The sequence below is a fragment of the Zingiber officinale genome, chromosome 1A, assembly GCF_018446385.1.
Source record: "Zingiber officinale cultivar Zhangliang chromosome 1A, Zo_v1.1, whole genome shotgun sequence".
NCBI lineage: Eukaryota > Viridiplantae > Streptophyta > Magnoliopsida > Zingiberales > Zingiberaceae > Zingiber > Zingiber officinale.
In genome coordinates this window covers 163,677,677-163,699,040 of record NC_055987.1, presented here as the reverse complement: position 1 = coordinate 163,699,040, position 21,364 = coordinate 163,677,677, and the positions used below count along the sequence as shown (strand labels likewise).

Sequence of the window (21,364 nt, the reverse complement as noted above, 5' to 3'; positions counted from 1 at the left end):
CTATGAACTCTGCTCCCTTATATTACCATGGGGTTCGTTCCCTTTGACGATCAAGGCTCATATTATTATTTTCTCCCTAGCTCCGTGGGTATTCGAGAGTTGAGGGATTGAGATAGATCCTCAGTTGGTCGACACCACTCCGCGGTCAGGTATGATAAAATCTCTCCTCCCTCATATTACTACGGGCTCCACTTCTATGGAATTTAGGGCTTAACCTCCCTGGAGTATCACCACCAGTCTCGGATTGGAGTATCGCTAACAATCTCTCGGTCAGGCTTCCAGACCAATTCCTGGTCAAATCTCCAGATCAAATCCTAGTCAGACCTCCAGGTAAACTCCTAGTCAGACTTCTAGATCAAATCCTAGTCAGATCTCCAAATCAATTCCTGGTCAGGTCTCCAGGTCAAGTCCTAGTCAAGTCTCCAGATCAAGTCCTGGTCAGACCTCCAGATCAAGTCATGGTCAGACCTCCAGATTAATTCCTGGTCAGGTCTCCATATCAAGTCCTGGCTAGACCTCCAGGTCATCTCCTGGTCAGACTTCCAGGTCAACTCTTGGTCAGATCTCTAGATCAAATCCTGGTCAGGCCTCCGGATTGCTTCCTGGTCAAGCCTCCAGATCACTTCTTGGTCACGCCTCCAAACTCTCACCCCAATGCGACTTATAAGTGAACATGCTCTCACGCCTCCAGACTCTCACCCCAGCGCGAGTTATAAGTGAGCATGTTCTCACGACCAATGACCTCCTGGTCGGTGTTCCAGACTCTCGCCCCAGTGCGAGTTATAAGTGAGCATGCTCTCACGACCAACGACCTCTCGGCCGGTGTTCCAGACTCTTTCTCGGCCGGTGTTCCAGACTCTTGCCCTAGCGCGAGTAATAAGTGAGCATGCTCTCACGTCTCCAGATTCTCGCTCCAGTGCAAGTTATAAGTGAGCATGCTCTCACGACCAACGACCTCCCGGTCATTGTTCCAGACTCCCGCCCCAGCGCGAAAAAGTGGGAGCTGACCGGTGGATGGAGGAAGTGAAGGTGGTGGTGAGGGCTGTTTGGCATCAAGAAACCCTCCCCAGAAGCGATAGTGTGCATGAAGGTTATCAAGGGGTTCGGAGATAGGTAGATGCCGAGTGAAACTAAGGGTTTTATTACTCCCTACTTGATCCAACGGTTCATAACATCCTAGATTAAGATGATAACTTGACAATAGACAATACTTTCTAAAAATCGTTGTCGTAGACACTAAAAAATTGATAATAGACAACGCTTTTCAAAAAGCGTTGTCTTTAATCCAGAAAAATCACTAATAGACAACGGTTTTTTAAAAAACGTTGTCTATTAGTCAGAAAATAAGAGATAGACAACACTTTTCACTAAAAGCGTTGTTAAAAAAACAAAGACAACGCTTTTTAAAAAAGGCGTTGTCTTTTAAGTGTTGTAAAATCTCAATTTTCTTGTAATGAAGGCACCTTCCATGGCTATAGAAGGTGCCTTCCACAGGATAAAGTTTGGTCGAAGTCGTGGATAAGCACTGGGTTGTTCAGAATCGAACTTACCTCATTGGAGGCGCCTTCCATGCCTTTTATAAGGTTGTCTCGAGAAGGCATTGAAGAACCACAATTATACAAGCTACTACACGTTCATTTGACATTTTGTCTGCTTCGGGCTCCTACTACGACTTTGCTGCAAAGCTGTTGCGCCCAACGACTACTCTGAGGACTTCTGATCATAGCCGGCAGACTAACATCGACATGAGTACTCCCACTTTGATCTTTAAGTGTCGGTAATTTTTCTTTGTAATTAAATACTACAAAAGGACAAGTGCAGTGTATTACACTTGTTCAACCTTCTTGTACTTGATTCTCTTTTCCGGAGGTACCGGAAAATATTTTTAATGGATTACCCATTGATAGGTTCACGGGACCTGTGTCTTGGAGTAGGAGTCACCGAAGGCTCCGAACCAAATAAACCGACTGTGTCTGTTTCTACTTTGCTTAATTGTCTTTCTAATTTCTATTTTTCTTTTCCGCTGCATTCGTACTTTGATTTTAAAATCGAAAAGATGAGTTTTTGAAAACCACGTGATTCACCCCCTCTCACGTGTGTAATCGGTCCAACACAAAGAGACCGGCTTAAGGACTAGTCGGATTATATTCAGCCAATAGCATCATCTTAATAGGGTGGTCAACTTAAGGACTGGTCGTATTATATTTAGTTAACAACATCACCTTAACAAGACAGTCGGCTTAAGAATCGATCGAATCATGTTCAGCAGACAATATCCCAACAACTTGTCATAATAACAACTTTGTGTTAGAGAATATTAAAACAACTTTAGGGAACATCATGTCTCCATCAGCAGACCAATAATAACAACATATTCTTTCGGCAACCTCAGTAATAACATAAGAAGCTATAAATGATAAAAGAGGTATACATGTGAGTAAAATAAAAATTTCTTGGACGATTATGGTGAACTTCTTAACAAACTCTGACATATTTTGTCACCTCATGATTGCAGAGGTTACGTAAGGTGGTATATAGAAAGAGAGTTCTCTCCGTGACAAAAATAGGCTCACTGACATCTACAACTCCACTCTCGCACATACGTTCTGACGGTTCTTCCATTTGTTCGGACAGGGACTGACTTGAGCATCAGAGAGTTTTTGTTAGGGACTCTCCTTGGTTTCTAGGCACTGATGTTTTGTTGGATCGTCTCCTTGTGCGCAGGATCAAAGGAGAAGCTTCTTTTGGAGACAAAGGTCTTCTAATGGGCAATCACTGATCCACCATGCTCAACACGTCATCTTTGCAGGTCTCAGACAGGATCATACTCGATTACTCTACCGAGAGTTGATTGATAGATAATTTAGTGGATTATCCATCTATAAGTCTGAGGGGCTTAGGTCTTGGAGTAGGAGTTGTCAAAAGACCAATGGTCCTACGTAAATTTTTTGGGCCTAAGACGGGGTGTTACATGTTACACTCAATAATAAATATAGATATCTTAGCGAACTTCAATTTTATATATTGTGTGTTCTACGATTCAATCCTAGTCGAAAGTTATATCTATTCAAAGCTTAAGAAACAATAGTTGCTATAACGAGCCAAGCTTTAGATAGGAAATATAGAATTCATAGTTGCTATAATGCGCCCCCAATTCAAGATTTAGACGAAAAATATAAGTGAAAAATAATAATAATAATAATAATAGTATAGTAAAGGGTACTTGGGTAATTGTATATTGGGAGGGAGCATGTTGGGGGGTCACCTGATTCCAAAAAAACTAAGAGCGACCTTTTGAGTTTTGCTCTAAATAGGGATGTAAACAAGCTGAGTCGAGCCGAGCTTTGGGATGTACAAGCTTGTTTGATAAGGTGACCAAGTCGAACCGAGCCGAACTTAAAATGAACCAAGCTTTTGAAATGAGTGTTTAAGCTTGGCTTGGTTTATTTTTTATGAGCTTGAGCTTGTTTGAAGCTTGGCTTGAGCTTAGTTCGTTTAGATATTATAAAGCTGTCAATTCAAGCTTGGTTCGAGCTTGGCTTGAGCTTGGTTCGAGTTTGATTCGTTTAGATGTTATCAAACTCTCAATTCAAGTTTGTACTTTTAGTTATTTGATTGGTTATTGAGCTTGATAATTTAAATTTATTTATTTATTTTATTATTTATTTAGCATATTGAAAAGAGTTTTATTAATGAATATGGTTCGTGAACATTGTTCACAAACATTGTTCAAGAACGTTAATGAGTTGGACATATATGTGTTCAAGCTTGTTTATTTAGTTTAACGAGCTGTTCAAGTTTGTTTGTTTAATTAATCTTATGTATATTAAATAAATATAAATAAGCTCTTACCAAGTCGAATACCAAATTTATTTACGAACGCTTGGTTCATTTACAACCCTAACTCTAAATATTATATCAAATGATGTCTTAATCATCTCTTGTTTCCGAACTATGATCTCGGACAACCATTAACATTACTGATATGAAATAACGCAAGTTAGTTAGCATCAAAATCTTTCATTTTGATTATCATTGCTTAAGTTTTTATCATGGCGCACCAATTTATTAACTGCGAATCACAAATATAACAGTCAATTGTGTGTTTATTTTTAGAAAGGCAAATTGTTAATCTCCAATTAGTGAATTAATTACATTTCACACAGACTCAATCACACGGTTTTGTAAGACGATTAACTATTAGTTCTTCGCTGCGCTGACAAAAGAGCATTCGAATAATCTATGAAAATAAAATTAAGAAATTTTAAAATAAAATAAGTACTTGTCAAGGTTGTTGGCACTTTTACATTTTATTAGAAATCAATATGGTGAAAAAAAAGTTAATTTATATATAAATTATTTATTTTATTTTAAAAAAATAGACCAGAAATGGAGCATATAACTCCTAAATCCATTGATTTATTATCATCTCTATTAACAAACAAATGCCCCAAAATAAAATTCCCTACAAAAATCTAATAGATGAAACTCTTTCGATTTCTCTTTTTTTTTTTGTCCCCCTCAGTCTCGAAACCTCCTGTGCTAATCCCTCTGTTGTTTTCTTTCGGCGTCCACCGTAAACGACTCACTCCAACAAGATCCAAAAGGTTGATCCTTGCATATTCAGCTTTTCTGTCTGCATCAATCTCTTTCTCTACCAGTTCGTCGTCGCTTGAGGTATTTATCGCTCATCTCATCCTAATCACATCTCTTCATACCTATCTATTATCTACGGTTTTATGGTGGATCCCCTCACTTTGTTATCACTATTTCTTCCGGTTTTGGATTTTTGTTCAACATGTTCTTTTGGCTTTTGGTTTTCTTTCATTCATTTTCTTTGATTGAACTTCTTCCCCAATCTTGTGCATTTTACACTCAAGATAATTCTTCTAAGCTCTGTTTCTTTTAAAAATTACTTGTTAGATTAATATTTGAAATCTCAGAAACAAATCATAGAAAGGATAAGGAAATTTTGTGAGCGTACGCTGTTTAGACCATAACTGATATAGGCCCTTTGCGTTCGGCCTTCTAGATAAGCAGTTTCATAAACAAATGTAAAATCATACTTTCCACATAGGTCAAGGTTGATACATAGCTCATACATTATTTTCAAATTATAATCCTTTATTAGCAAAAACAGATGAGCTATAAAAGCATCAGGTAATTCTAACGAGAAAAGAAAAGTACAATTATATGGAATATCCACCATAGATCTATTCTGAAAGGTTCAAATAGGTAATGGCTTGTTGTTGATATCTTTCTTAAGGTCCTACAAATTTAAGTATGATTTTAGTTGGTATTTTTATATTGCATATATCCCATCAAGTATGCTGCTTGGTAGATCTATGATGCTCAAACAAGTAATGCCTTGCCATTGATGACTTCCTTAAGGTTCTAGAAGTTCATATGTAGTCTTAGCTACATTTTACACTGCATATAGTTTGTCAAAATAACTCACTTAAGTTAAAAATCTTTTTTAATGTAGATATAGCTCTCACTAATTTCATAATGCCCTTATTTGTCTAAAATAATAAAGTTTCAGCTTGAAAAGTAAAAAAGAAAATAAATTGGTTTGTCAAGATAAGGCTATTTTTTGACAAATTAAAAAGGAGCAGGTGAGAGATGAGACACCTTTTGAGAATTTTAAAAAATCATAGGGCACATTTTATTTAGGAAATTCTAGAAATATTTTAGAGTTGTTGGTTTGGTAAGGGGCATTTTGGGGACTACATACAGCAGTGTGCTTTGGGCATTTTGAAATTTCATAGTGCGTTGTTTTGGAAATACATCTTGAAATTTCATAGTGCGCATTTTGCAAATTGATTTACCGATCAATTTGCTATCTAAATACATCTTTAAAATTTTTTAAAACATTTTTGGAGTCACAAATACATGTTACAATTTGTGCTATTGTTAGAAACATAGAAAATTTTAGTGTGTCTAATTTTGGTCTCAAGCTGATTTACAAATCACCTTGTGACACCACTACATGCCAACGTAATGTCAAGTTTTAGGTTGCAAATTTGTTTTATATATTTGATTGTGTCCTATAAATTTAAGATTTGTAAGATTTCTGGAGTCACAACCTCATCTATGATTTATGTTGAAATCCGAAATTAAAAAAAAAATTATGATCTTATAAAATTCAACTCCAAGTTGTTTTGCTAATCAACTTGCATTATAAAAGTTGATACTATTTTCAAACAAAATGGTTGTAAGTCGATTTGTAAAGAGGTTGCTATTGAATTTTTGAAAGATTTGGATTTTTTAGGGGTTTGGCTTCTATAAAAGTCATAGCATGAGCTAGTAATTTTGATAAATATTCTTGTTGAAATTATAAGACTCAAGCTGATTTGTAAAATAGCTTGCACTATGAAACTTAGCATTGTGTTGGCACATAATGACTATTGAAATTTGAGGCACAATAACTTTTTTTTCGACTTTAACGTAAAATATAATGTGCTTGTCACTCTAAAATTATTAAAAAAAATTGAACTCTTAGGTCCTCAGCTTGCGCCTTGGAGATACCAAACGAGTTAGAATTTTTTACTAGAGGAGGGTATTTTGACAACTGAGTAAACCACATGACCCAATGGCTTGACAAATTTGCTCATTGATCTGATTTTAAAAACATTGTTATGGAGAAACAAATTAGTGTGAAGAAATATGTCACTGCTAAGTTTAAGAAATGATGTACCAAGGTTCTTCGTAAAGGTTTGGCCTTTGACTGTGCAATCTCTGAACAAATTATATATCAATACTATCCGGATAAGTTAAGTTTTCTCTATAGCTCTAAAGTAATTTCATGATATGTGATCTTCATTTATCAAAAAAACAGATGGCTTTTAACAATGCATCACATCATTCAAATAACGAAAGTAGAATAATTTTCCCCAAAAAACAGTGATGACATACAATAACCAAAGGTTTGAAATTTTCTGACCTTAAATTTTGCTTCAATCTATGTATTGAATATTATAAAAAAAAAAAAATCACATAATGGATGAAAATCTAATGCTTGGAAATAATAGCTTATAGAATGTTGCAAGCTACGAGCCTATACTTTAAACAGCCAACCTTAGAAATGCATCTTTGATGTTGATTAATTCGTTCATGGCATCTTCCATACGCGGTCGATATTTTGGTGATTCCTTGGAGCACAAAATGCCAACTCTAAACACTGAAGTAGAGCACTCTAGCATTCTCATTTTTGATTCATCTGTTGATACATCAGTGCCACTGGATTCTTCCATCTCCATCAAGAGGTATGGGTCTATTATCTCAGCGATTCGAGTAGGAAGTGCCATTTCAACAAATTTGTGGAGGTTAATTCCTTCTTTGAAGGTATCACTAGTAGGCCCCTTTCCAGTAAACATCTCCAGTAGAAGTATTCCGAAGCTGTATACATCCCCTTCAGCTGAAACTTTAGTGGTCATACCATATTCTGAAATGTATATAGAGCAGTGAGCAAGTTTTTGAAAGATCAAACTAGATGGGCAATAAGAGATTCAGTTGAAAGTTTATGTTTTCCAAGGAGTCTTAATAAGATGCCATGAAACACAACCTATTATATGCATCTTGAGAAATATAAAATGTTAAAAAAAAATTCATCTGGAGGAGCATGAATATGATCAAACTCAAACATTGTAGAACTCCACCAAGTAGTGAATTCCTATGAAGTAATTATACTAAAGATAGTATTCATGGATTGTAACAAATGATGATGATCTATACCAGTTATTTTATTCAAGACAAAAATAAAATAAACAGAATAAGAGTGTATTGACTAGGAGCATGTTCTTTTGTGAGATTATTCTTAGAAGATCAAAACACAGAAATAGGAAATTAACATATTAGCTAGTTTTGATGACTACCAATGTTCTTGAATCAAGGGGTAATTGAGAAACAGACCTGGAGCAACATATCCTATGGTCCCTTTCAATGTGGCTGAATTTGTCTGTCTTAGGCTTGATGAACTTGCAGTTTTGACAAGAAACTTGGACAATCCAAAGTCACTCACATGTGCAACCATGTTATGATCCAAAAGGACATTGCTTGGTTTCAGATCACAATGGATCATAGGGGTCTCGCCATGATGATGGAGGTATGTTAAAGCTGAAGCCACATCTATAGATATGTTCAATCTTTGGTTGAGACTTAACCTTTGTAGTGTGGCCTCATCGGCTTTAGGATAGATCCAATTCTCCAGACTGCCATTTGGTAAAAATTCAAACACTAAAGCTTTGAAATCATTCTCTTGGAAGTCAATACCAGAACATGATGTTAAAATTTTAATGAGATTTCGATGCTTGATATTTCTTAAAGCTTCACATTCGGACATGAAGCTTCTTGAAGCCCCTTTTTGGTGGAGGTTGAGTACCTTCACTGCAATTTCCTCATGGCCTTCCCAATCTATTTTCCCTTTGTATACAGATGCAAAGCTTCCCTTGCCAATTAGATTCGCAGGTGAGAATCCTTCTGTGGCTCTGAACAGCTCAGCAAAAGTGACCATCCGATATTGCTCCATGATGTGTGAGTCGACATCAGAAAAGCCTCTTGACTTTTGAAGCCAACGGCAAATTGCAAACAGGCAGACAAGAAGCATGAAGCAAAAAAACACTCCCGATATTGAAATGACTACAATAAACTTTTTGGTTAGACGTTTGCTCTTCGAGGTGCATGATGGCAAGCTGAGCTCTGGGAGGCCTCCACAAAGTTGACTGTTTCCTGACACTGAAAATGCAGTAAAATTTTGGAAAACCCCACTTACTGGTACTTCCCCTTCAAAATTGTTGTTGGAGAGATTAAGAAAAGACATAGTGTTAAATAATGGGATGCGCCCAGTTAATTTGTTGCGTGAAATGTCCAACACTTGAAGGCCTTTTAATTCACTGAATGAATGCGGAATTGATCCCTGGAAAAGGTTATTTTGCATGTAAAGATACTGCAGCACTTGACATTCAAGGATTGTGCTAGGCAAGTCACCAGACAGACTGTTATTTGAGACATCTATGGTTACGACGTTGTTCAACTTTCCAATATCTAAAGGCAGTGTTCCTGTCAAAGAATTGTTTGAAACATTGAAGATGATGGAGAGGGAGAGGATAGAGAGGATTTCTTTTGGTATGCTACCACTTATGTTGTTGGTTGAAAGCCTTAAGCTAATTAACGGGCAATTCCCAAGGCTAGTAGGTATCGGACCATACAATTTATTGTTGTCGAGGACTAAGGTAGACAATTTGGTAAGGTTGCCAAGATCTACAGGGATTTCTCCAGTCAGGAAGTTGTCACCCAGCCTTATTTTTTCTAACCTGTTGATGCTTCCAAGTTCTTTAGGAATGGTACCACTGAGTCGGTTGGACTGCATAATAATTGCTGATAAGTTAAGATTTCCAATTTCTGCAGGAAGGCTTCCAGTAATTTGGTTTTGAAAGAAGTTAAGCCCTTGGAGATTTTTTGACAAATTACCTATGGATTTGGGGAACATGCCACCTAGATTATTGGCGTTCGCTTCCAAAATTCTGAGGTGGGTGCAGTTGCTTAAAGCATCAATAAAACTCCACTCAGCAAAACTTGTTGCTTCTAGCTGATTACCACTAAGAATAAGCGTATCTAGATTTTTCAAGAAGCCCAAGCTTTTAGGAATGATCCCAGAAAGATGGTTGCCGCCCAGCACTAGAACTTGCATATTGACAAGATTCCCAATCTCTAGTGGGATAGTGCCGTTGAGATTGTTGAAATGCAGATAAAGTATAGTTAGTCTGCCAAGATTGCCCATGCTGGACGGGATGCTACCTGAAAGTTGATTACTTGACAGGTAAAGCTCAACAAGGGATGAAAGGTTACCTATTTCAGAAGGAATCGAGCCTCTGAATTTGTTGCCAGCTAATGAAAGTATTGTCAAGCTTGAAAGGTTCCCAATCTCAGGAGGAATTCTTCCGCTGAGATTATTATGCCATATGTTGAGGTCCTGAAGCTTTGGGAGGGAATAGATATCACTTGGGATCTCTCCTTCAAACATATTTCTTTCCAATCTAATGAATTGTAGGTCTAAACAGTTGCTAAGGTTTCCTGGGATGGTCCCATGCAAACTGTTGACACTCAGGTTGAAGTTTTGGAGATTAGAACAATTCTGAAACAGAGACAACGGAATCACACTTCAAGAGAATTTACGCTCAGATCGAGACTTTGAAGATGAGAAAGAAGGCCAAGGTCCTGTGGAATGGGACCTTTAAGTTGGTTCTCTCGGAGATGGAGCTTCTCGAGAAAAGTGAGGTTGGCTAACGATGCAGATATTGGACCTGCTAAGGTGAGGTTCTCCAGCTCTAAAGCTGTGACTCTAGCTTCACCTCCAAGGTTATGACATACGACTCCTTTCCAATCGCAAAAATGGATGGAAGTGTTCTCCCAGGAAGCTAATGCTTCGGATGGATCAGAGAGGAGAGATTTGAAGGAGATGAGAGCAAGCTGATCAATGGCTACTTGAGAGGAGGGAATCACGAACTGGGAGACTGATAAATATGCAAACGAAAAGAGCAAGAGGAGAAACAGGATGGGGCATGCCCATAGAGAAGATGAAGAGGTTAAGCATTTCACTCTTCTCGCCATGCAGATGAATTATCTCCTGAAATATGAAATTTTGTAAGAGATTGCAGAGGACGCAATGATTCGGATTGCTTGAACAATGGACAGTCCTGCCTTATAAAAGATCATGCTCATTGATTCGTTGTCACAGCATTAAATAAAAATAAAGTCTAAGCGATCTTATACCGTAGAATTTTCTATAGTACCCCAGGAACTGATATGCTGTCGGGAGTCCGAGTCCCTTCCCCATTGTCAAATCTTGTTAGGTCGGAAACTTAAGCCATTGATTGTCGCATTTGATGTGAGTCATTGATTGAGGGATCACTGGGTATAAGGACGCGTTATCATGATGTGATTTGCCTGAGGAACCTGAAGAAGAAACCAAAGTATACTTCGGCAAAAATTGGTTTATGGTTGGTAAAAGAAAAATATAATTTCCTGTTTGCAAATAATGATGGTAGGGCATATGTACATCATTTCAAGATGTGATTTGTCGAGAGAAAGCTGAACTTTGAGACAATTGTGATTTATGATTCAGCATACTTCTAGCTTCCAAGATGTAGGTTGGAATTAATGCTGGTATTAAAGTCAAATGACTTAACCCGTACAAAAATTATAAATGGATGCAGTTGTTAAAGGTGTATCAATAATCCGGTTAAAGTAACGGTCAAAGTCAACAGAGCCATTTTCTATTACACTCCGGTGAGGCCTTGCCAAACCCACTCCACGTGGTCCCCGTCTGAAGGGCTCCTGCTTCCGACTCCAAGTAATCTTGACTGGATAACTCCCCACTCCAAGTAAGGCATCTGTGAATGTTACAATTTTGAATGATTTTTTTTTTTTTTTTTGATTTTAATATATCATATTCATATTACAAAATTTTATTGAAATATCCATGTGGCCCCGTCTCTAGGGTCTCCGTCTTATGGTTAAAACTCTAAGTGATATTTTTTATGATATAATTCATAGCATGTAGTTGCATGGTTCCATGTATATACATCCATTTCAATACAAAAGAGCAACTTTGAGTTTTCACTACTGCTCTTAAACTATAAACCTCAAACCTCATATTTACAATGGTTCAAGTTTTTTTATTCAATTTTTTTAATTTTAAAAACCTCTCACAAACCTTGCATTGGAGATGCTCTAAGTCTTGACTGCATGATGATCTCAATTTAGGATCACCTAGATAAATCAGGGTGGCATTGACTGCTGGTAATTAAAGTGATAAACTGTCATTTGCTGAAGACAAATAAAATAACCGTTATCCTCCCCAAAGAATAAAGAAAACATGGCCATTTACCTCAAAATAAATGGGCAACCCATCCATTTATTTAGGGAATGTGGGTAAGGCTGGTAGGGATCTCAGGATATGTGGAGAATGTGAGAATGAACCACTACTCTATAAAAGGTCGCCTGTCCCTACGAGCACATATACACGCACACATGCATCTAAATCCTAACTACTATTCTTTGTTCTCCTTCCTCCGCCCTCATTGGAAACTGACATAGGCATCAGAGTGGTTGCGTTAGGAATGTTGGGTTGCAATGATTGTAAACAAAGTCCCACATTGAAAACGTATGAAAAGGATCATGGACTTATACAGGAAAAATATCTCCATTGGTATGAGGCTTTTTGGGTAGAACTTAAAAATAAAACCATGAAAACTTAGGTCCAAAGTGGATAATATCATATCATTATGAGGATATCTTAATTCTTTTGGTCCTAACAATTAGTATAAGAGCTCAGATTGTCAGAAGAACTAATCGCCGACTGTGCACAAGAGTCATGGTCCAATCAAGTCATGTTGGTGGAATATTAACCTCTAACGAAGGAAGTGAGGGCTTACATGTCTGGATCAAGATAACTAGACACTAGACAGATAAGTCTTAGTTCCGGCTATGCAATGAAGTCCTAGTGGGTCAATTGGACTGAGGGATAGGAAAGTCTTGGTGGGCCAAATATCAGATGACATCAATCGGATATGCTTGAGGGAGCGGTCCTTCGTTTAAAGGGGGATTGTTGAGTTACAATGGTTGCAAATAAAGTTCCATATTAAAAACGCATGGAAAGGATTATGAACTTATAAGAAAAAGATATAATAATATCATACCATTGTAGAGATTTCTTAATTATTTTGGTCCTAACAGGGAAACCTTCAGCTATCATTCTAATCTTCTCTCCCTATTTTCTCTCCCTAGGTCTTGTCAGATCTTTCCACCGATCTTCATCGTTGCTTGGCCCTTGACGACCCAATCAACATTGACATCTACTCACCTGTGGCTCATTTATCGATATTCTCAAGTGGGATCAAATTAATGTCGTTTGTAGGAAACTTTGAGTTAAGAACCAAACTAAGACGTTAAGATGAATGACACTGGAATACCTAATGTAGTTGTCATGTCAATAGATGATTTTAACAAGTTAGTTGCTGCCATGGTACAGGTGATGTTGCAGGGACAACTCTAGCAGTCAACATTGCCCAATCCCTCAATGGAGATGCCGCCCCAATTGATTGAAGCACCGCAAGCACCTCATCAAAAGTCGTCTCGACTTGCAAGAACACCCTACGTGGCATTCCCCACTCAAGTCGGTGTGTCAGTTGTGAGGGAGGAGTCTTTAGAATCCTGGAGGAGACCCTCATCGAAATTCGTCAAAGGAAAAAAGCCTCCACATCTGGTAAAGTGAAGGCCCCTTGAGGTCCTCTGTTTTTTGAAGAGCATCCTTCAGGACGAACTATCACAACATTTTCGAGCGTTACAAATTGGGGAATATAGTGGCGCGATTGACCTCGAGGACCACCTATGCTAATTCAAAAACGTCTTTCTGTTACATTAGTATATAGATAGTGTCAAATGTTGAGTCTTCCTAATGACCCTATCAAGCTCAGTACAAAGATGATTCAATCGTCTCCTCGCCTCCTCCATTCGGACCTTCAAGGATTTCAAGATCATGTTCATGCAACATTTCGTCACAAGGCCTGATATTGATGCTAATGATAATGATTCAATCATGTAGCTATGGATGCTCCCTTAGTTATTCCGGAGGTATAAGTCAGTGTCTTCTCGCAAGGCCTGATAGATGGGGATTTCTTTAGGTCTTTGGTAAAAAAAAAACCCAGTCAACTTTGATGAGCTGCAAGCCTGAGCACTCAAATATGTTAAGGTGGAAGAAGCCCAATTAGCAAAAAAAAAAAAAAGAAGAAGTACCGACTCTGACATCTGCTCCTGCTCATCTAGATCGTAGAGCTCCCCCTCTTCCCTTACGGAATCAGGAGGTCACACACCAAAAAGGGGAAAAGGCGGTGTAAATGGTGGATATGACCCCAACTCCTATTTTAGAGTTTGGTCAAGGGCTCCATGAGGGAGATCACTATTGTGTCTATCATCAGTCAAACACTCACTCCACTCGAGACTGTCACCCGTATGTGAGGAAATTAAAATGAGTGGCTATTCAGCAGAAAGCCAATCAGAGTTGACATAGTAAGAGAAGCTCCCTCGAGATGTACAAGCGTGGTCGTTGTCCTGACCAAGATGTTGATACTAATTGCCATTCCGATCGGTGATCTCACTCTCCTAGGGAGCTCTTAGGTTCCTCTCGATCTTGTCGAGAGGCAGATGAGGGGAAGGACACAAACAAAAAGGGTAAAGGCAAGATTGATCCCCGAGGGACTATGAACATGATTTCAGGAGACCCGAGAGATGGAGATTCCACTCAAATCCAAATGGCTCATAGTAAAAGGTTGGAGACCTATGCGGTCAGTACCAATCGGGGAAGAGGAAAAATCCCTTTAATTAGCTTCGGGCTCGAGGATTTGGCAGGGATTGAAGTTCCTCATGATGATACTTTTGTGATTAAGGCTTTCATCGCTAATTACCAAGTGAAAAAATGTTGAGAGGAACTCCATCCTATTCATGCCCGCCTCTATACAAATTCACAGGGCATGAGCTGCAACCACTTGGCCAAATTGACCTCTCCCTTTTCTTGGGGAAGGAGCCACTGATGTGGATTCGGCGTGCACCTTTCATTGTTGTGAACACGACTTTCATTTATAACATCATACTGGGGAGTCTGATACTGAGTGTCTTTCAAGCACCAGTCTCCACTTTCTAGCAGAAAATTAAAATCCCTGTGGAAAGCCGGGTTGGGGAGGTGAAAGGTGACTAGTCGATTATGAGAAAATGCTATCTTGATATAATCCGAACTGACCCACATAAAGCCCACCGAACTAAGGATACGACAGTACAAGTTGTCCAAGAGGTGTCATTGTCCTGACCAACGGAAGGTCATAAAGATATGCTAATTCATCCCCATAAATTGGACGAGGTCACCCAAGTAGTCGTATATCTCAACTCGAGGCTCAAACAAGATGTGATTGCGTGCCTCTCACACAACCAAGATGTCTATGCCTGGTCATTGAAGGATGTGGACAGAAAAATTAGACTTTCTCACCAAAGCAGAACCAAGTGATTCAAGTAGAAATTGACAAGTCAATGAAAGCTGGACACATACAGAAGGTTCAATTCCTGACCTGCTTTACCAACGTGATGCTGGTGTCCAAGTCAGGAGGCAAGTGGAGAGTCTACATCAACTTCTGCAACCTCAATAAGGCTTGTCCCAAAGATTGCTACACTCTTCCCCACATCGATCAGTTGGTGGATTTAACTTCCGGCTGTGAACTCATGCTTGCTAGATGTCTATCAAGACTATCATCAAATTCCCTTGGTATCCGAAGATCAGGAAAACGTTAGTTTCATCATTGCTAACGAGACATTTTGTTATACTATCATGTCATTCCGCTTAAATAATAAGTGGAAACTCATCAACAACTTATGGATTGAGTTTTTATGCACCAAATTGGGAGGAACGTCGAGTTATATGTGGACGATATCTTAATCAAGTTTGTTTAATTTGAAACCTTGATCTCGAATATTGAAGAAATATGTTGTATGTTGAGATAATATGGGCTCAAGCTTAATCTCACCAAATGCCTATTTGGAGTCAGGAGTGGGAAAATTTTCAGATACATCGTAACCGAGCGGAGAATCAAAGTTAATCCCAATAAGGTCCAGGTGCTTCAAATTATATTGCCTCCTCACAATCTTAGAGAAGCATAGTGACTAGTCGGTCACATCATGACGCTCTCCTGATTCATCTCTCGCTTGGCCGACTAGAGTCTACCTTTCTTTAAAGTGCCGAAGAATGCTTAAAAGTTTGAATGAGATGAAAAGTGCAATAAGGCCTTTGTGGAACTAAAGGAGTATTTGTCCTGTTTACCGCTCCTCTCAAAGTCAATAACAAGCAATATGCTATGGGTGTACCTGTCGACATCCGAGGGGGCAGTCATCGTGGTCTTGTTGCGCCAAGAGAACAATGTGCAACACCCGATGTATTTCTTGAGTCATCTATTAAAAGATGTCGAAAGCATGTATACCAATTTGGAGAAATTAGCATTTGGACTAATCCTCATTGCTTGTCGATTAAGACCGTATTTGCTCACTCACTTGATCACAATCCTCACTAACATCACCTTAGCCCGGGTGCTAAGTAACCTAGAAGCCTCTAGGAGATTGATCAAGTGGACCACTGAGTTGAGTGAGTATGACATTCAGTATCAACTGAAGGCTGCCATTAAAACTCAAGCCTTGATGGATTTCCTCACTGAGGTTCCCGACCTGGAAGTTAGTGGAACATGAAAAATTTATATGAATGGATTGTCCACTCGACAAGGTAATGATGTCGGGATATTATTAATATCCCCATGGGAAGATATACTCTAACTCTCTGTTCGACTCGACTTTCAGGCATCTAACAATGAAGTTGAGTATGAAGCATTGCTCGTGGGACTTTAGGCTGCCAAGCAGGTCAGGGCTTCCCGAATTGTCATATACTCGGACTCTCAGTTGGTAGCATAGTAGCTAGAGGAAAACTTTAAGATAAAAAAGTGATCGATTGCGCCGCTACACAGATATTTTTGAGAAATTAAAATTGGGCTTCCGAAGGTTACTCTTCAGAAGATTCCTGAGTCGAGAATTAAAAGACAGATGAACTGACCAAACTAGCGAGTGCACTTGCGACTTGGAATGTGAATGGCCTTGTCTTCATATTCTGTTGGTTTCACAAGTCGATCAAGCATCAAGTCGGGAGGAGCCCGCCGATTGGAGGATATCTATCATTGTATATCTCAAGAGAGGGACTTTGCCTGTCTATCTAAAGCAAGCCAAGCGAAGAGTTCCCTGTTTCACTCAAATTGGAAATATACTCTACCGACGATCCTTCTCGCGGCCCCTCATCAAATGTTTTGGTTCCAATGATGCAAAGTATGCCATGCAAGAGGTTCATGAAGGTATTTGTGGAAATCATATTAGGAAAGGGCACTCGCTCTGAAGATGTTACTGGCCAGGTATTTTTGGCCAATTATGCAGGCAAATACTGTCTGATTCATCACTGCCTGTATTTATTACCAAAAGCACCAGAACCTCTCTCATTGTTCGACTGAGTTCCTGAAGACCTCTAATATATCGTCTCCTTTTGACCAGTGGGGCATAAATATTGTAAACCCCTTTTTAATTAGGTCTCAATAGAAGAAATTTCTCCTAGTGGTCGTCAACTGCTTCTCCAAATATGTAGAGGTTGAAGCCTTGACCCAAATAACTGAAGATGTTGTCAAGAAGTTATGTGGAAGAACATTATCTATCAATATAACATGCCATATAAGCTCATCTTGGATAATGGTTGTCAGTTTCATGATCTCCATTAAGAGAATGATGTGAAGGATTCGGAATCCAACAAGCCTTCACCTCAGTAGCTTACCCACATAGCAACGGGTAAGTGGAGGTGACCAACTGAGAAATTGTTTGCAGGCTCAAAATTAAACTTAATCATGTTAAAAGCAATTGAGTGGATGAACTGCCGAGTATCCTTTAGGCTTATCGGATTACTCCTCGGGAGAGAACGAGAATGACTCCCTTCCACCTTATTTATGGCGGGGAGGCAGTCGCCCCGGTGTAAATTGGGGAAGAATATATTTAGAGAAGTACCTATGGATAGGACAATTCTGAACTACGGCTTTTGGACCTCGACCTGATAATGGAGACTAGAGAAAAAGTACTTGCCTGACTAGTCACGTATCGACAGTGAATGTGTCTCAATTGCAATAAGTGGGTCATTCCCCATGCTTTTCAAGTCGGAGACCTAGTCTGGAAGAAGGTCAAGCCAGTCGACGACGTTAACAAGTTGGAACCACAATAGGAAGGACCATGTTAGGTGACCCGTAAGCGGAGTTCAGGGGCATAATATTTGAAAGATGCAAGTGGTAAAAATCCCGATTGCCCATGAAGTGTCAATCACCTAAAGTCATACTCTTCTCAAGTAGCTCTCATATCCTTCATTATCTTTTAAGCGTTAATAAAGTTTTGTACTTTCCAATTTTTTATCAATGAACATGCATTTCTATCCGATTCAGATCTTGCCGCCTAAACTCCCTTGACCTGGATATAGTCGAGGTCAAAATCTTGGCTGTGATATCAACATTCTTTTTGCACAAGGGTTGAGTGCATATCATATTGTCACTATTCTTTTCAAGATCCAAACTCTCCTGACTCGGAGATTATCAGGGTCGAGATCCTGGGTGCGATATCAACCTCCCTTTTGCACAAGAATCAAGTACATATTGTATCATTATTGCCCTTTGTAGGGCCTAAACTCCTCCAACTCGGGTATAGTCGGAGTCGAGTTCCCGTCTACGATATCAACCTTCCCTTCGCACAAGGGTTGAACATATATCATATTGTCATTGTCTTTTTTAAGACCTAAACTCCCCCGACTCGAATATAGTCGGGGTTGAGATCCTGACTGCAATATCAACATCTTTTTCACATAAGGATCAAACGCATATCATATCACCATTGTCATTTTCAAGGTCCAAATTTTCCCTATTCAAACAGAGTCAGGGTCGAGATCCTAGCTATGAAATTAACCTTTTATTCGTATAAGAGTCAAGCGCATATCGTATCATCATTTCCCTTTTTAGGGCCCAAACTCACTCGACTTGTACATAGTTGGGATTGATATCCCAACTGCGATATCAACCTCCCATGCGCACAAGGGTCGAGCACATATCATATTGTTCTTGTCCTTCTTAGGGCCCAAACTCCCCCTACTCGGACATAGTTGGGGTCAAGATCCCGGTTGCAATATTATCCCCCCTTTCATAGGGGTCAAGCATCTATCATATCGCCCTTGTTCTTTTCATGATCTAACCTCTGCACACTCGGACATACTTAGTAGTCTTCTCAAAGTTGATTTCTTGATTCCCTCTCCTGACTGTCAGAGTCATACCTCTCGACTCTACCTTGTGATAAGCCCGAATGAGTAATTCCCCTCAATTTTTGATGGTAATCAGATTTATCCTGAAAGGTGTAAGGGATTCTCCCAAGTAATATAGCTAAATCTCAAGCAATATAGCTGAATTTCCTTTTGAGAGGATAATGGAAATAGCGAGGCAATATTCTTGAAGTTTGCAGGCAATCTTACATAGAGTTAGCTGAGTAATCTTATGAGTATAGCTGGACAACATCCTCGAAACCTGCAGAGCAATATTACTCAGAATTAACAAAGTAATCATGCAAATGATTGCCGAGCAATAACTTTGAATTCCACATAGAAACAATCTCACAAAGGATTGTGGAACAGTAAGTCTACGTTCCACAGAGCAATCTCACAATAGATTTCTGAGTAATAACTCTACGCGTTCCCTAGAGCAACCGCATAAAGGATTGTTGAGCAATAACTTCGCGTTCCATAGAGTGACCTTACGGGATGTGCAGAGCAATAACATTGTGCTATGTAGAGCAACCTTAGGAAGGATCGCTGATCAATATTATAAGATTAGTCAAGCTAAAGAACTCACAAGGCAATAACGTAGGGGTTCACAGAGCAATGTGGTTAAGTAAGTACTTCATCATCAAACTTTGATTGTCAATACATGATGATAATTGAATGGAGGAATGTCAAAAGCGGTTCCCTTGATTCCTTCTTCAAAATATGTGGCAACTAGTGAATAGTAGACAAACATTGATTGTTAGAGATGACCTCCTCAAAATCTCCTTCATCTTACATGGCAGTCATGAATTGGGTGCACGATAATGAACCATTAGAACTGCGTCTTCACTAACTTAGACAAGAAGAAGTGGAAAGGTTTAAAATAAGAGTGACCTAAAAATTCCTTTTCTGACAGCTATATAAATACCTCATAATATAATTCCTACATATGCTGATCTTCTTCAAGTCCTTCCTTTACTGTTTTCTCTCCTCTTTTTTTGATAGACCAGAAATGGAGCATATAACTCCTACATCCATTGATTAATTATCATCTCTATTAACAAACAAATGTCCCAAAATAAAATTCCTTATCTGTTCATAATCATTTTTTCAATAACTTAACTTTGATTAACAAAAATCTAAATAGATGAAGGCTTAAGTCCCGCTAATTCGACTCTTTTTATTTCTCTTTGTTTTCCCCTCAGTCTCGAAGCCTCCTGTGCTAATCCCTCTGTTGTTTTCTTTCGGCGTCCACCGTAAACGACTCACTCCAACAAGATCCAAAAGGTTGATCTTTGCATATTCAGCTTTTCTGTCTGCGTTAATCTCTTTCTCTACCAGTTCGTCGTTGCTTGAGGTATTTATCGCTCATCTCATCCTAATCACATCTCTTCATACCTATCTATTATCTACGGTTTTATGGTGGATCCCCTCACTTTGTTATCACTATTTCTTCCGGTTTTGGATTTTTGTTCAACATGTTCTTTTGGCTTATGGTTTTCTTTCATTCATTTTCTTTGATTGAACTTCTTCCCCAATCTTGTGCATTTTACACTCAAGATAATTCTTCTAAGTTCTGATTCTTTTAAAAATTACTTGTTAGATTAACATTTGATATCCCAGAAACAAATCATACAATGGATAAGGAAATTTGGTGAGCGTACGCTGTTTAAACCATGACTAATACAGGTCTTTTGCGTTCCGTCTTCTGGATAAGCAATCTCATAAACAGGAGTAAAATCATACTTTCCACACAGGTCAAGGTTGATACTTAGCTCATACATTATTTTCAAATTATAATCCTTTATTAACGAAAACAGATGAGCTATAAAAACATCAGATAATTCTTACGAGAAAAGAAAACTACAATTATACGAAATATCCAAGTAAAAATTGTTCAATCAACTGAAAATTTTATGCCTCAATTTGTTAGGTTATACAAGATTATTTAGAGTGATTTGCTAAATCAACCATATTTGATTATCTAAATGCAATATCAAACCTTGACTAGATTTGGATCCTTAAGATACTTTTGGACAGAGGTAATTAATGACTCTATATTGCTTAAATTGGTAATATCTCACCATAAATCTATTCCGAAAGGTTCAAATAGGTAATGGTTTGTTGTAGATATCTTTCTTAAGGTCCTACAAATTTCAGTATGATCTTAGTTGGTATTTTTATACTCATATATTCCATCAAGTACGATGCTTGGTAGACAGACCTACGATGTTCAAACAAGTAATGCCTTGCTGCTGATGACACTCCTTAAGGTTTTAGAAGTTCATATATATTCTTAGCTAACATTTTACACTACATATAGTTTTTCAAGGATTTACCCACCATAAGTGCTTAGTGGATCAAAATAACTCATTTTTGTGTTAAAAATATTTTTCTAATGTAGATGTAGCTCTTACCAATTTAATAATACTCTTATTTGTCCAAAATAACAAAGTT

At 38.6% G+C, this 21,364-nt stretch overlaps 1 protein-coding gene across 1 annotated transcript; it reads right to left on the bottom strand.

Annotated features, from left to right (window-relative positions):
• Positions 1-6,912: 6,912 nt before the first annotated feature.
• LOC122038248 (receptor kinase-like protein Xa21) lies at positions 6,913-10,721 on the bottom strand. Its single transcript, XM_042597893.1, has 2 exons — positions 7,912-10,721; positions 6,913-7,444 (listed from the first exon to the last, which is right to left on the bottom strand). The coding sequence occupies exons 1-2, from the start codon at positions 10,019-10,021 to the stop codon at positions 7,065-7,067; spliced, it is 2,490 nt and encodes an 829-aa protein (XP_042453827.1). The 5' UTR covers positions 10,022-10,721; the 3' UTR covers positions 6,913-7,064.
• Positions 10,722-21,364: the final 10,643 nt, after the last annotated feature.

Coding starts and splice junctions, on each gene's coding strand:
- LOC122038248 (XM_042597893.1), bottom strand. CDS start 10,021: ATGTTTGAAGGAGAGATCCCAAGTGATATCTATTCCCTCCCAAAGCTT. Junction 7,445..7,911: donor CATAGGATATGTTGCTCCAG/GTCTGTTTCTCA, acceptor TATACATTTCAG/AATATGGTATGACCACTAAA.